The following is a 14,371-nucleotide window of genomic DNA, read 5'->3' as shown; positions in this document are numbered from 1 at the left end:
GCCATTATCTTTATACTTCTTATCCAACAACTGTTCTTTGAGGAGAGGGAGGAAGGGAGAAGAAGTGTGTTAATTTTGTTGTGAATGATCCTTAAGACTAAAGTGAGAATACTATGCAAATAGATGATATTTTAGTACCTGCGATCAAAGACTGAATCTTCCAATGATAAGTTTAGACTTCATAATTGCCACGCGAATGTTCATACTGCAGTACATGGTGATCAACAGGGCCCGGATTTTGTTGACAAGTCAACTTTTTTCTGTTACGCATAAGACAAGGCAAATTCTAATAAAAACGTTATCCATCAACTCTAGGTTCTAAAAATATATATTTTTAGAGTCAACTTTAGGTCACTTTTTGCCGTTTTGAAATTTCAGGTCATTTTTTAATATCCTAAGGTAACTTTTAGGTCACTTATGATCTTTTTATTCTTTTTCTTCTACATAAGGAAATCTTTAAATGAAAACGGTTTATAGTTGTGGAAAAGACGAAGCTGAATAATCTCTTTTCTTGCTTCCTGACTATTGAGTTGTGGAAAAACTGCATTCTTAACAAGCTAATGAACACTAAACTGTAACTGGTTAACGAAAGGTGGGGGTTGGTAGGTGTCCAAACAGATAGTTTTGGGTTGTTGACCACAAAGGATGTGATCACGTGAATAACTAAAAATGGATTAGAAGGCGTACAAGGATTTTAAACAGGTTTTTATCTATTATTTTCATGTAGTCTGCACTTGCGAACTTTTATTGTTTAAGAGTACTTCCTAGTTTCAACTCGCGAGTAAATTGACGCTTTCAATACTTACAATGCCGTACAATGGACTGATCAACGGACATAAATGATCAATGGACTGCAACTAACTGAAACAAAACTTTTTTGAATATGAGAGACAAACGTTAATTAAAATCCAATGGATATTTTAAAAATGTCAATGTTTTACGAAATAAACATTTAAGAAAACGCAAGTTTTAGGTCAATTTTTGTGATTTTTAGGGGCATTTTACAGGAATTTTAGTGTCATTTTATAGGTCACTTTCTAGAAAATTTTAGGTCAACAAGATCCGGGCCCTGGTGATCAATATAAATTTTTTACCGTTAACTTAAATTTTCATTTATATGATGTTATGAATGTAATATTTGTATGATGTTATGAATGTAATATTCAATCTGATTGCAGCAGTAACTACGGAACAGTTAATAGGACTACTTTTAACAGGATGGCGTACTTGTTCTCCATCCAACACTTCTTACTTCCATCCAGCTCATAATACGCTGCTTTGGTGAAAGAGATACTTTAAAGAATCTATGGTCTCAGAACACCTCACCCAACCTCTTGTGACATTTTCTCAGCCTGCTATAGAAATCGTCCAAGAACACTACATGAAGTGTGCGAAATCAAAGAATGAACTTAACATTATTGTTCATGCACATAAACAGACATCACATAATACTGTGTGATGGGTTTAGTTATTTTACAAGAACGTGAACATTTCCACCAGTTGCTGTAACAAGATGTTCCATCCCCCATTACATTTATTGCACAGGGTTTCCACTTATTTGGCGAGAACGAATTCCTGAATTTTCAGATTTTTCAGGTTACGATTTACAAATTACAAATGGTTCAGGAGCGATACATAATATTAAAAAATATACATATATTTTTTTCCCAGTATAATGCATGTACACGGATGGACAATAATATGGAAACACTTGGTATAAAAGAGATACCCATTTCAAAACGATCTGCGTCTGAATAGTATGTGTCGCTGTGGTCTCCGGCACATCTTGAGGTATATAACCTGGCCAATCGAACAGATGGGACAGTTGAGTTCAGCGACCAATCTGTGCAGGTTTATCATGAATCATATCTGAGCTGACAGTTTCAAAGAGGGCAAATTATGGGTGCGTGTATGGTGTGAGCTTCCATGTCGAAAGTAGCGAAAATGTTTGATTTATCATGAGGCACAGTCTCGACACAGGTTTATCATGACTGCTTACGAGTGTTCCGGAAAACGGCATCAGTGAAGCACCAGAGTGGACGCAAATGTGTGTTGTGTAACAGAGATAGATGCACATTGGGTAGGATTGTGACCAAGTAGAAAATCACCACGGCGCCAAAAGTCATAGATGAGCTGAATACAGTGCTTACAAACTCTGTTAGCGTCAAAACAGTCAGAATTAAACTCCACAAGCAGGGTATTTATGGCACATCTACAATTCCCAAACCACTCGTGAGTGTTGACCATGCTGTTGTATAGAGACAGTGGTGTAACGCTCATAAAAACTGGACAATGGAGAAGTAGAAGTCTGTCATCCGATCGAATGAGTCTTCCTTTACATTGTTTCCAAATGCTGGCCGAATTTACATGTGGAGAATGCCAGCCAGGGTTGGCCCAAGTGGGCCCAGCCCGAAAAAACCCACCGGGTTTTTTCGGGTTGGACCCACCTGAAAAAACCCACCTTAAAACCCACCTGGGTTTTTGAGCTTTTTGTTAATATATTATTGATACAACCAAGGTGGTCACATTGAAAGTGATTTTTATCAGATTTTGGACTTCCCTTGGGCGAATTGAATGCTTTCCCGTTAAGATATACAACATTCAATATAAGACCTTCATAAAGTTCTGAATGCACTGAATAAATAAAAAAAAAACTTACTGTAGCTTGAGATAATTAAGTAGCAAATTAATGTATGGGTTATGCTTATAGCCTATTTGAAGGGAAAAAAAATGCAATTTTATATTTTAGAAAATACTTTCCGTGAATAGTGTGCTCGCCAGCTCGGCGACGCCGAGGGACGTTGTCCCTCATACGTTTGACGCGTTTAAAGCCATAGATGCCGGTACTACCAGTAAACATGTAGTGCATTAGTAAAACTATTAGTATTATTTCTTACCTTTGATGGTAACACAAATATTCTTCAGTAAAATTTAGTTTTCCAACAACAACAGTTTAGTGCAGTTATTTGTAGGTACTCTTCAAATAAGCATTCTGTAGAATCAACACCAACAAAAGCGTAAAAAGTCGTCAAATTTAAGAAACTCGATGCTCAGAGTTCCGAACTACGTACAGCTTACTATTTCAAGTGCTGAATTCGAACTTTCGTACTAGTGGAAGTTTCCATGTACAGTAAAGGGAGCTGCGTTTTCGAGGGAGGAGAAAAACAAAGTCCCGAAAGAAGTTCTCGGGAAATTCCGCCAATTGAACGCACAAAGCATCGAAACTGAATACTTCAACAATAAAACTATTTATTTTATGCTGGAAGATATTTTATTTCATTTAAGACATTCTGAAACATCCTAACTATATATAAAACTACATGAGTTGACATAAATTATTGAGTACTTCCTGTAGGGATACAACGATTAAATTTGGCATGATGGTAGCTTTCCGGGACTAACCGACAGAAAAATTGCCAAAAGTGAATATTTTTAATTTTTAGGGGGTCTAAAGAGGGGATTAAAAATTTCCCCATGTTATTTAAATGGGCCTTTTTTGGACCTATAATCTCATGTTTTAGGTACTTAAAATTGGAATAAAAATTTGAAATTCGGTATGCTGAACGTTTTCTTAGCAGTACCTAAGTAAATCAGTAAAAATTTAAAAATCTAACTTTAGAGTGGTTTTATAGGGAACTGAAAAATTTTTCCCATGTTATTTATATGGAACACCTTTTACACCCCCAAATTATTGAGCACTTCCTGTAGGGCTACAATGGTTAAATTTGACATCATTATAGCTTTTCGGGACAAACCCACAGGAAAATTGCCAAAAGTGAATATTGAGGAGGTTTAAAGATTAGATGAAGAATTTCTCCATGTTATTTAAATGGGCCTTTTTTTAAAACATATAATCTCATGTTTTATGTACTTAGAATTGGAATAAAATCTTGAAATTCGGTATGCTTATACGTTTTCATAAGCGTTACCTAAGTGAAACATCAGAAATAAAAAATTCCAACCGTAGAGTGGTTTTATGGGAAACTGAAAAATCTTTCCCATGTTATTTATGTGGGACGTCTTCTACACCCCAAAATGTTTAGGCCCTTCCGGCATGATTAGAATTATGAAATTTGGCATGATTATAGCATTCCAGGACTAACAGACAGGAAAATAGCCAAAAGTGAATATTTTTAATATTTTTAGGGGTCTAAAGGGCGATGAAGAAATTCCCTTGTTATTTAAATGGGAGTTTTCTTGGGATACAAAATCTTATCTTTTAAATAGTTGAAATAGGAAAAGAAATGATAGAATTGTGGGTTCAAGATATGCGAGGCCGTAGGCCGAGCAAAGACAGTGTGTGGTGGGCGGTGCCCCCGGATGGACAGATTCAGGAAATATAAAGAGCAAGCTCACGAAATTCACTGTTGATGCAAAGGGCGATAGATAAGAAATGTGAGGCCGTAGGCTGAGCAAACTCGGGGGCGTGGGGGCAGAGCCTCTGCTAGCCGAAAGCTAGTTTATTTTATAAAATATGAATTAGTATATATCTTTCTTAATGGTCTTAAATTAACTTTCTGGAAAGATCCCTCTTGCAACAAGTGCTCGGGAAATTCCCGTAATTGAACGCACAAGGTATCGAAAGTGAACTTCAACAATAAAAACCATTTATTTTACGCTGTTAAATTAATATATTTGGTGTTCATATTTGGCAAACGTCACTGAGGCTTCTGGGATGATTTAATCTGCATTTGTTCGTTCGTCTGCTTGTACCACACATACTACAGGGAATCACTTCCGGTCTTTTAAGTGTAAATTTTCAGAGTACAAGCACGAGACACACTAAATTTCCTGTATAGATTTTGGCGGCATACCAACGTAAAATTTCAAAATAGTGACAATTTATGTTTTTCAAAATAGTGGGCATGCACGCTACAAAGCGCAATTTTCGGTCTTTTAAGTCGAAATTTTTAGAATAGAAGCACGAGATACTCTAAATTAACTGTACATATTTTGGCGATGATCCAACGTAAAATTTCAAAATGGCGGCATTTTTTTCAAAACAGCGGTGAATAGAAAATTGTTGCAAGTTGTGACAATGATAATCTTGAAATATAAATCACATTGTAACACTTTCACCCCAAAGACATTGAAATATTTTGATAAAACCCAATTAAACCCGAAAAAACCCAATAAAACCCGAAAATACCCGAAAAAACCCATATGGGCCCAGGTGGGTTGGGCTTTTTCAAAAAAACCCGGGTTTTTTCAAACCCTGATGCCAGCACAAGCGTACGATACAGAGTGTCTGTTACCAAGAGTGAAGCATGGCAGTGGTTCAGTGATGATTTGGGCAGCCATATCCTCGTATTCTGCCGTACCCATCATCACCCTGCATGGACATGTCACTGCCAAGGACTACGTAATCATTTTCAGTGACCAGCTGCATCCCATGGTGAAAACTTTGTTCCCAGATGGTAATGAAGTGTTTCAAGATAAAACAGAGCCCTTGTTCATACAGCTCGCTATTAATAAAGGTAATGCGCAATATTTCAGGGCGTTTCTATATTTTGATATTCTGCCGAACCCATCATCACCCTGCATGGACATGTCACTACCAAGGACTACGTAATCATTTTCAGTGACCAGCTGCATCCCATGGTGAAAACTTTGTTCCCAGATGGTAATGAAGTGTTTCAAGATAAAACAGAGCCCTTGTTCATACAGCTCGCTATTAATAAAGGTAATGCGCAATATTTCAGGGCGTTTCTATATTTTGATATTCTGCCGAACCCATCATCACCCTGCATGGACATGTCACTACCAAGGACTACGTAATCATTTTCAGTGACCAGCTGCATCCCATGGTGAAAACTTTGTTCCCGGATGGTAATGAAGTGTTTCAAGATAACATAGAGCCCTTGTTCATACAGCTCGCTATGAATAAAGGTAATGCGCAATTTTTCAGGGCGTTTCCATAGTTTTGTCCATCCCCTATACATGTATATAGTGATTGTTTAAGTAGAGAAATTTGCAAAATAAATTTATTTATTTTATAAAATATCCCATACCTAACAGCTGGGAAAGGGAAAAAGGGAGATTCTAGGGAGTAAAACTTTGTACTTAAAATTCCTTGTCTTTTCCAGGACTTTTTACAAGTAAGCTCAATACCCTGTTGTTTCCACGTTTTCCAGTTGCTGACACACTGAATTTACAACTGACTGCATATGTTTATTGAGATTTTTTTAAAAGCTGTACATACAATTTTCTAATGTAGAGAGTTTGTTCTAGCACATTAATTGTTGGAAAATAAATTCAAAGTCTACTTACCGATGTTTCACCAGATGGCAACCGAGCTACTGTAACATCAGGACTATCTTCAGGCGGCGGAGGAATGGCCATCCAATTGTATTGTCTCTTTTCCACAGGCAACCCCCAGCGCTCGTACTCCAAAGCCTGCGTCCGAAGGGTTTCGTAACAATCCAGGCAAACAACAGAGAATTCTCCATTTTCCAACAGTAAGCCCTTCTCGGGTTGCCTGTGACATCGTAAGAACGGAAAATCCTACGAAAAGAATGAAACAGTGTGCACATAAACGTTACAAAAAATATTAGGATGTAAACTTGAAGAAAGAAAAAACAATCGAAAGTGCACAGTACCTTTGAAGAGCTTTTCTTCCATTGTTTTTTCTTACCTCTAACAGTGTAAGTTATATAGAATTGAAACTGGCAGTACCTCACTCGAAGTTATTGAGATAAAACAACTTATCAATATGTACTGCTTCAGAACAACTTATGCATATGAATATCTATTTCCATTTAATGTAATACTACGATCTGATTAGCGAACATGCATATCACATCTAATCGTATGAAAGAGGTCATCTTCATTATGAACCAATTTTCAGAACATTCATTTCATTTTGTGCAGTGGACTTAAAGAAGTGCATTTAGTATTAATTTTTGCATTTTCTTTCATTTTACGTTACAATACACTTTACTAACGCTTAAAACTCACTTGTGGAAACTAGAGCAATAACATACGCAAATGGAATTAACAAAAATTTACATGAAACGATGGTTTCGAGATTACTTTTTACGCCTGGGCTCTAGATTCGTGGGCTGTGCTTCGGCTGAGAAGCGGGAAGAACGACCCGTCATTTCAAAAGCTGGCCAGGCTAAATAAAAAGACCTGTCAAGTTTTACTTATTCATTTATCAAGATTTTTTACTTTTTTAAAAAAATTAACCTAGAAATCATGAAAATCCAGTAATTGAATAGTTTGTGTAATTTCTTCAATATTTTTCACGGTGCTTCTTATGTTCATAGCTCCCCTATACTAGGTTTTATATTAGGTTCTTTATAGTGAAATCAAATTGCTGAACTTATTGCTTTTAATATAATTCTTAATATTGTGGTTAATTGCGATTGTTTGTGATGAGATTGCAACAAAACTTAGTTTTGTTTGAATCACATCACAATTTGCATTGTAACAGCATTTGTGTGTGGATGCATCTCAAGTTCTATTCCCCAGCTTGTTTCTTTTGCCACCCGCAGTAATCATAATTCTCTACAATATACTTGCATATCTTCATTATTTCGACCATAGTTTGGTCTTCTTCACCAAGTCGTAAGCATCGTGATAAATTACTTACTAACAGCTCCTTTTCTCGAATATGAATCCGTAGGTAAGACTGTAGCGGCGAGGGAAAAGACAAAAACTGGCAAATGAAAGTTTATGCAATGAATTGCCTTCCGCTTCAGCAATTATGCATGCTCGTGTTCAAACAACAGCTACAATACTAAGTGTTAACCTATATTTCGCTTTCTTCTGTAGTATTTATTTTCTTCTGTTACTTTGTTGTAATTTTCTAATACAGGATATTACACTTAATTCAAATTCTATTGACCTGATTCCATATTCACTCAAATCTATCTCTTTTTCCGTGCTATTGACTGACACGTGTGCAGCCTTCATCCGTCCAATATTATGTATAGAGGCCTGTGATGTAAGGTAAGAGCCTTCCATACTAAAAATAATACAAAATTTACCATTTTTCTTTTGTTTGTTTTTCATAAGTAATAGGGGATAATGAAACGCAACCTACCACAATCATAGTTATTCTACAACAAAGAATATGAACCTGAAGAATTTCTAGTGTTGCTATCCACAGAAATTACTGTGTTGGCTGCGACTAGAGGAAGGAACTCAATGCATTTGATTACGTATCATGCTGTCTTGAAATCCTGTGGACTACTTTTTAAATAATAGCTGTATTTAGTTTGTAATAAAGTAAACAGTTTTAACATACAGTTATGAAAATTAAGTAATAATATTAATTAAAAAATAGTTCACAGGAAACCAAAACAACATGATACGTAATCAAGTGCAGTTCAGTTCGTTCCTCTAGTGTCTACCAACACAGTAATTTCTATGGAGAACAACAATGAAAATTCTTCAGGTTCACATTTTCTGTCGTAGAATAACATTATCTATGATTGTAGCAAGTTGCATTTCCTTATCTCCTTTCACTTATGAAAAACAAGCAAAAAAAAAAAAAAAAGTATTTTTTTTCATTACTTTTAGTAAGTCAGGCTTTTACAGTTAATATGCTCTCAATGTTTTATCTAAAGTTAACTGTCATGTTCTTTTACCCTGGTCTAGTACCTTCTCATGATTTAATAAGCCTTATAACATTGCAAGCAACGAAGGCTCGATTACGCAATTTTAATCTTAACTTTTTTTTTTTTTTTTTTTTTTTTTTTTTTTTAAATGCACGGTCTGTCTACGTAGTTTTGTCTTTGGCCACTTGAAGTCTCTTTAATGGCTCAGAAAGCTGTCCCTCTCTACAAGTAGACCAGGTTAAGCAGTGCGGAGGGAGAAAGTGGAGGATCGCATTATCATGCGCGCTAGAAGAAACTAGTAACACATTTCTTAGAGTCTGTGAGACAATTTAGTGTGTGGCTGCAACGTATTAGAGGATTACAGATTAAGGTTAATGTCCTACTTTACTGGTTGTGTGCTGTTCTGTGTTCAGAAAAATGTATGGAATAAAAATAGCGATAATCTGTTGCATAATTTAACGTCTTATTTGCTCGTTCGTAATAATTTGACAATTCGTCAACGGGCACATTTTTGAGTAACAGAATGGAACCTTCCTTAATGACCACTTTAACAATAGAGTCAAACACTATCGTCCTGGCAAAAATATATGTATTATTATGGGAGAGAATTCTATCTTGACGGACACTCTCAAATTCTTCTTTTACCTTAACGTTTCGGTAACCTTTTCATAACGAGCAGGAATTACTCTCAACTGAAACGTACGAGGAGCGTCCAATAAGTTATCTACGTTGACAGAAAGGAATGTAGATAGGCTCACCTAGTCATCCCATGGAGGTTTATGCACCGTCGCTACTTTGTTGGCAGCGAAGAAATTCCAAATGATTAAAAAAAAAAAAAAGAAAAAAAGAAAAAACTATTTGTCATGGCCTGCAAACCACTAGGAAACAGACTGTTGGGCCTCGTTGTCCGACGAAAAACTGTCACTGCAGGTAAATGAAATCTTTAAGTTTTACGTCCCACGGTTATGCCGATTAGGCTAAAGGAGGCGGTATGATGAGAGATGAGTGAAATGGTAGAATGAAGAAAGTGAGAGGAAACGGGAGAACCCAGAGAAAACCCACCAGCACGGTGTCTGTCCACCACAAAGTCCACACGGCGCGAGCTGGGATCGAACCAGGGACCCCAAGCACCGGAGGTGAACGCTCTACCACTGAGCCACCGCCTTCCCCTTGTCACTGCAGGTGTTTCTTCAGGGGCTATGTTTGGACTGTAGAGAGAAATTTAATGACCGAGCGTTGCTCCAAACTTCTACAAACAAAAACACACTACTCATGGCCATTGCGTTGCTCCGACTGACCTCAAATTGCGTAGCGGGGTTCCCCTTCCCCACAGTGGCCTTGGCATGCGAATCAGCCGTCATTATGCCGCGTCCCTCCCTTCCTGTCTCGATAGATATCTTATTGGACGCTCCTCGTATTTATCAGAGAAAATGCTTTCTGCTATTTGAAAATAAATCTTCAACTGACACAGCACTTACAGGATTATAGAACAGACAATTGTTACAGGTTTGTTTCCCAAGTAATTCATAACAAGTGGTGATTGCTTAGTTCCATCTACATTTTCACTTTTCAATAATAATAATAATGTTGCGTTTTCTTATACTATAGTCAATAAGCAAATTCAATAACTTTTATAGAGGTACCAGTACTTAACAGGAAAATCACACATATACATCTTGCAATTCAATAAAATCCGTCCATAAATTTATTAAAATCTGATGCATCAGGTGTATATAGATTCGTTATAACTTCAGAAGTAACAATGATTACACAGCATCACGTGAAATTTAATATGGCAGCCTATAAATCCAAATCCATATTAGTAAAACAAAAATCCTTCGATAGAATTTGACTGGTTCATCAATAATTTCATGACAATTATAAACGTGACACTGAGTATATGGCCAATGCTAAATGCCATTGAAGTCGGAAGTCAACTATCCGTGGAATATAAACAAGGATAAGATCTGACGCATGTATAGTAACTTTTGTAAACGTACGCTGCTATTTACCGTCTCTAATATTCAATGTACTTTTAATCGTTCTGTTTCGGTGTTTCATGACATCTTCCTCAGAAAATCTGGGCAACTCCCCTCACGTCACAGAATTCTGCCTTGTATTATTCAACGTAAGTTTCTTACACTATAACCTTCACCTTTCGGAAGACTTATTGCTCTGGAAAACTTACGTAGAAGACTTTATGCTACTTTGTGGAAATCTAAAGACACTTTTTGATAATGATGTTATAATGCTAGATCTACGATTAAACATTAATTGTAAGTTAAACTTCGATGATTATAAACTTCTCTACCTGATCAAGTATTTGTTACAACAGTTTTTATTATTACTATTCAATAAATACTAAGCACACTTATTAATGAAGTAGCATCATAACGATGATGTTTTAGTGTTTTTTCTTCTATTTACTAGACTGAACTAAATAGCCTTACAACTGTCCGTGTTTCCAGGTCTCCTTGTGATCTGTTTAAAAATTGGGCATAACTACATCTTCACAATGCAGATTTCTGTTCCTCAACTTTTTCTCGGATTTGAGGAATGTTACGACGAAATATTTTGAAGTGACTTATTATTATTATTAAATATTCCTTCTTTTGCCAAGTCCTAGGACTAATGAGGTTTTCTTTCTTTTTCTTTTCTTCTTAATATTCAGTTTGGGTCTGGAAATGTTTCTTCCATGTTTCTCGATCTTCAGCTTCCTCTTTTAAATCCCAATATTTTCTTCTATTTTTCAACTCATCGATCACTTGTGTTCTTCTTCTTCCTATTCCTCGCTTTTCTTCCATCTTTCCTTCTATGGCAGTATAAAGGAGATAATATCTTCGCAAGATGTATCTATTCCAATGGGCCTTTCTACGAAGGATGCTGGCTAGAATCGTCCTCTTCTTTCCAACCAGTTTTAAAACATCTTCGTTTGTTACACTCTGTCCATTTTATCTTCTCCATTTTCCTCCAACACTACGTTTCGAAGCTCTCTACATATTTCTTCTCTAACTTCCGTAATATCCAAGTCTCTGAACCCTACAGTCCAATACTCCATATATATATATATATATATATATATATATATAGCACGTGACCAACTTCTTCCTTAGTCCAATATTAAGGGCTGCTTGTTAAGAGTGACCTTTTCTTGTTGAATGCTTCTTTGGGTATGACAATTCTTGACCTGGTCTCTTTGGTGGAGTTGCAAGTGACTAACATTTACAATTTTGTTTTTCGTTTTAACCATAAAGACAAAGTTATAAAGAATATCAGAAGTTGTAAGAGGACTTTAGAGAGAGGATTACAAAAATTTGGAATTATCGGTATTATTGAAACAATTAATTAGCTTCTTTAGAATTATTATACAATTCAAATTGTAATTATCAAAAGTGCAGTTCCTGTCTTATGGTTAACTCTTTCTACTTCACTTTCTATCTATCGCGATTATTGTATGCGCTGTCTTTCGAAAAAAAAGAAGACGACGACGACGAAGGGGCTCCCATTCATAGTGTTTAAAAATGAGTGGAAGAAGACAAGAGGATATTCGTCACTTTAAATATATGACGAAAAAAGCCTCGATATTATCATCATAAATACTCTGCCATTATTGGCAGATCATTTGCTGCAACTGGGAAGCTTCCATGCTCCACCGTCTTCTGTTAATCTTTTCGTCTTCACGTACGATTTTTCTGTTTTGATATTGTCCATTAATTGTGGTCTCCTTCGACCTCGCTCCTTTTCCTGCCACCATACCCTCTAGCACGTCCTTCTTATCCAATATCCCAACCAGTTTCTCTTCCTCTTCTTAATAATATCTAAAATTGTTCTTTTCTCCCTCACCATTCCTAACACCCTCTAATCCCTTTTCCGTCCGACCCAGCTAATTCTTTCCATTCTTCTTCACACCCACATTTCGAAGGCTTCCAATCGTTTTTCATCTTTCTTGCGTAATGTCCATGTTTCTGACCAATACAATACAAGACTCCACACGAAGCATTTTATAAATCTTCTTCTCAACTCTTTATCCAAGGTCCCACAAAATAGTCTTTTCTTTCTCCTAAAGGCTTCCTTGCTTTTATTTCACGTTCACATATCATATCATCACTAATAACATTACCTAGATATCGAAAACCAGTCACCTGTTGGGAAATCCGGGTTCGATTCCCGGCGAGACCTTGTGGTTCGGATTACACATTAATCAGTAGGTTCACGTCTCACATAGCCTCGCTGCTGAAAGGGACGTTAAACTCAATAGCAACTCAACTCAACCAGTCATTTGTTCTATTTTCTCCTCTCTGACTTCTATCTTTGACACCGACCCCTTCGCTCCAATCACCATGACTTTTGTCGATATTATAGACTGATCAAATAAAATAATAATAATAATAAATGAATAAATAAAAATCATAAGCTGAAATTAGGTACACGTCTTCGGGAATGTGAACATAACAATATACTAAAAATTCTGAAATATCTGATGATGAGTTTGTCCACCATATTGGAAACTGGCCACCAAACCAGTCTTTTAAAAGAAATATGTAGGCGCCACTGTAACTGCTATAAGTTGTAATCGCACTAGAGAATCATTTTGCTTATCTAATTCAAATAGCAGCAGATGATGTGCCAAGTATATCAGTTGAATGCACGAAGGAATCCCTCCACCCAAAATCCTTTCTTCCGACTATTTACCTCAAATAGTTAGCAACCCTGTCGTCTGTGAATGTCAATGAAATTCAGGGATGTACAATAATATCTAATCAGCGTCGTAGCGTAAGGGAACGCCGGTATGCCCGGCATCCCCTATAAATAAGAAAAAATATGTATTTCATTGTAGATAATTGTTTGCTTGTAATTATCACAACTATTTCCACTGCAATCTTCTGGATGTGCTCTCTCGCCTTACTTTGATAAGCGGAACCTACGCATGCGCGTCACTCAGAATCACATTTTCTATCTTTCCTCTTGTCGTATGCTATGTTCCTTGGACATCCAGGCCTACTGCAAGAAACGGGGTTTTTGTCTGCTTTCTGTGGAGTGCGCATGCGCCCCTTGCAACTCTACATTTTGCTTTAGATATACGCTGGTATATCTTCAAGTATTTCCAACTCTATCTATTTTGAACTAAGCTATAGTTTCTGTACAGAACGTACGAGCGCTAACGTCAAGGAAATAGAACAAAACAGAAATGGCTAGTTCAATGCCTTTTTGAAGCATGTCGGTTATGTAAATAATAGTATAAAAATAGTTATGCTTTAATCGTAATTAAATGCATCGTAATTGTAATCGTAATTAAAGGCAAACTATTAATCTTCATCATAAATACATAGTATGTCCAGTGGCAGTATTATAAATATGCATGTATTCAGATTTCAGAATGTGTTCACGACACTTGATACGTATCACAATTTTATCTACATCGCCTGGTATATAATATACAACAGGTTAACATCAGAAATCAGATTCATCTACCGTAATATGAGTTTCATCACCCCTCCCCCCAGAGTAAGCCTCTAATATGCCCTCCTCCAAATGTTGAAGACAGCTCTGATCCTCCACAGCATTATTTTTCAACTTCATAAATATTTTGAACACCGCTTATAAAACGGGAACGGTCTTACCCGTTCCCCGAATGTTGAAGACAGATTTGCGTCCCTGCCTTCAGTATCTGGATATCTGACAACGAAATACATACTCAGAAACAGGCCCCCAGAGTTGGTTTAAGTGTTTTCTATTTACATCTTCAAATGATATACGTATACACTCAGGCCCATATTCACGAATGGGTGTCTGAGTTTCGGACTCAA

General features: G+C 36.6%; 1 protein-coding gene across 1 annotated transcript in view; it reads right to left on the bottom strand.

Annotated features, from left to right (window-relative positions):
• px (MAP7 domain-containing protein plexus) overlaps positions 1-14,371 on the bottom strand; it is a 527,448-nt gene that overhangs the window by 425,390 nt on the left and 87,687 nt on the right. Inside the window, exon 4 of the mRNA XM_081749542.1 lies at positions 6,271-6,504. Coding sequence (XP_081605668.1) covers positions 6,271-6,504 — 234 coding nt within the window. The remainder of the gene's footprint in view (positions 1-6,270; positions 6,505-14,371) is intronic.

Source organism: Thermobia domestica, chromosome 2 (genome assembly GCF_964235325.1).
Source record: "Thermobia domestica chromosome 2, izTheDome1.hap1.1, whole genome shotgun sequence".
NCBI lineage: Eukaryota > Metazoa > Arthropoda > Insecta > Zygentoma > Lepismatidae > Thermobia > Thermobia domestica.
The sequence above is the reverse complement of the archived record's forward strand: the minus strand, read 5'-3'. Positions and strand labels throughout refer to the sequence as shown.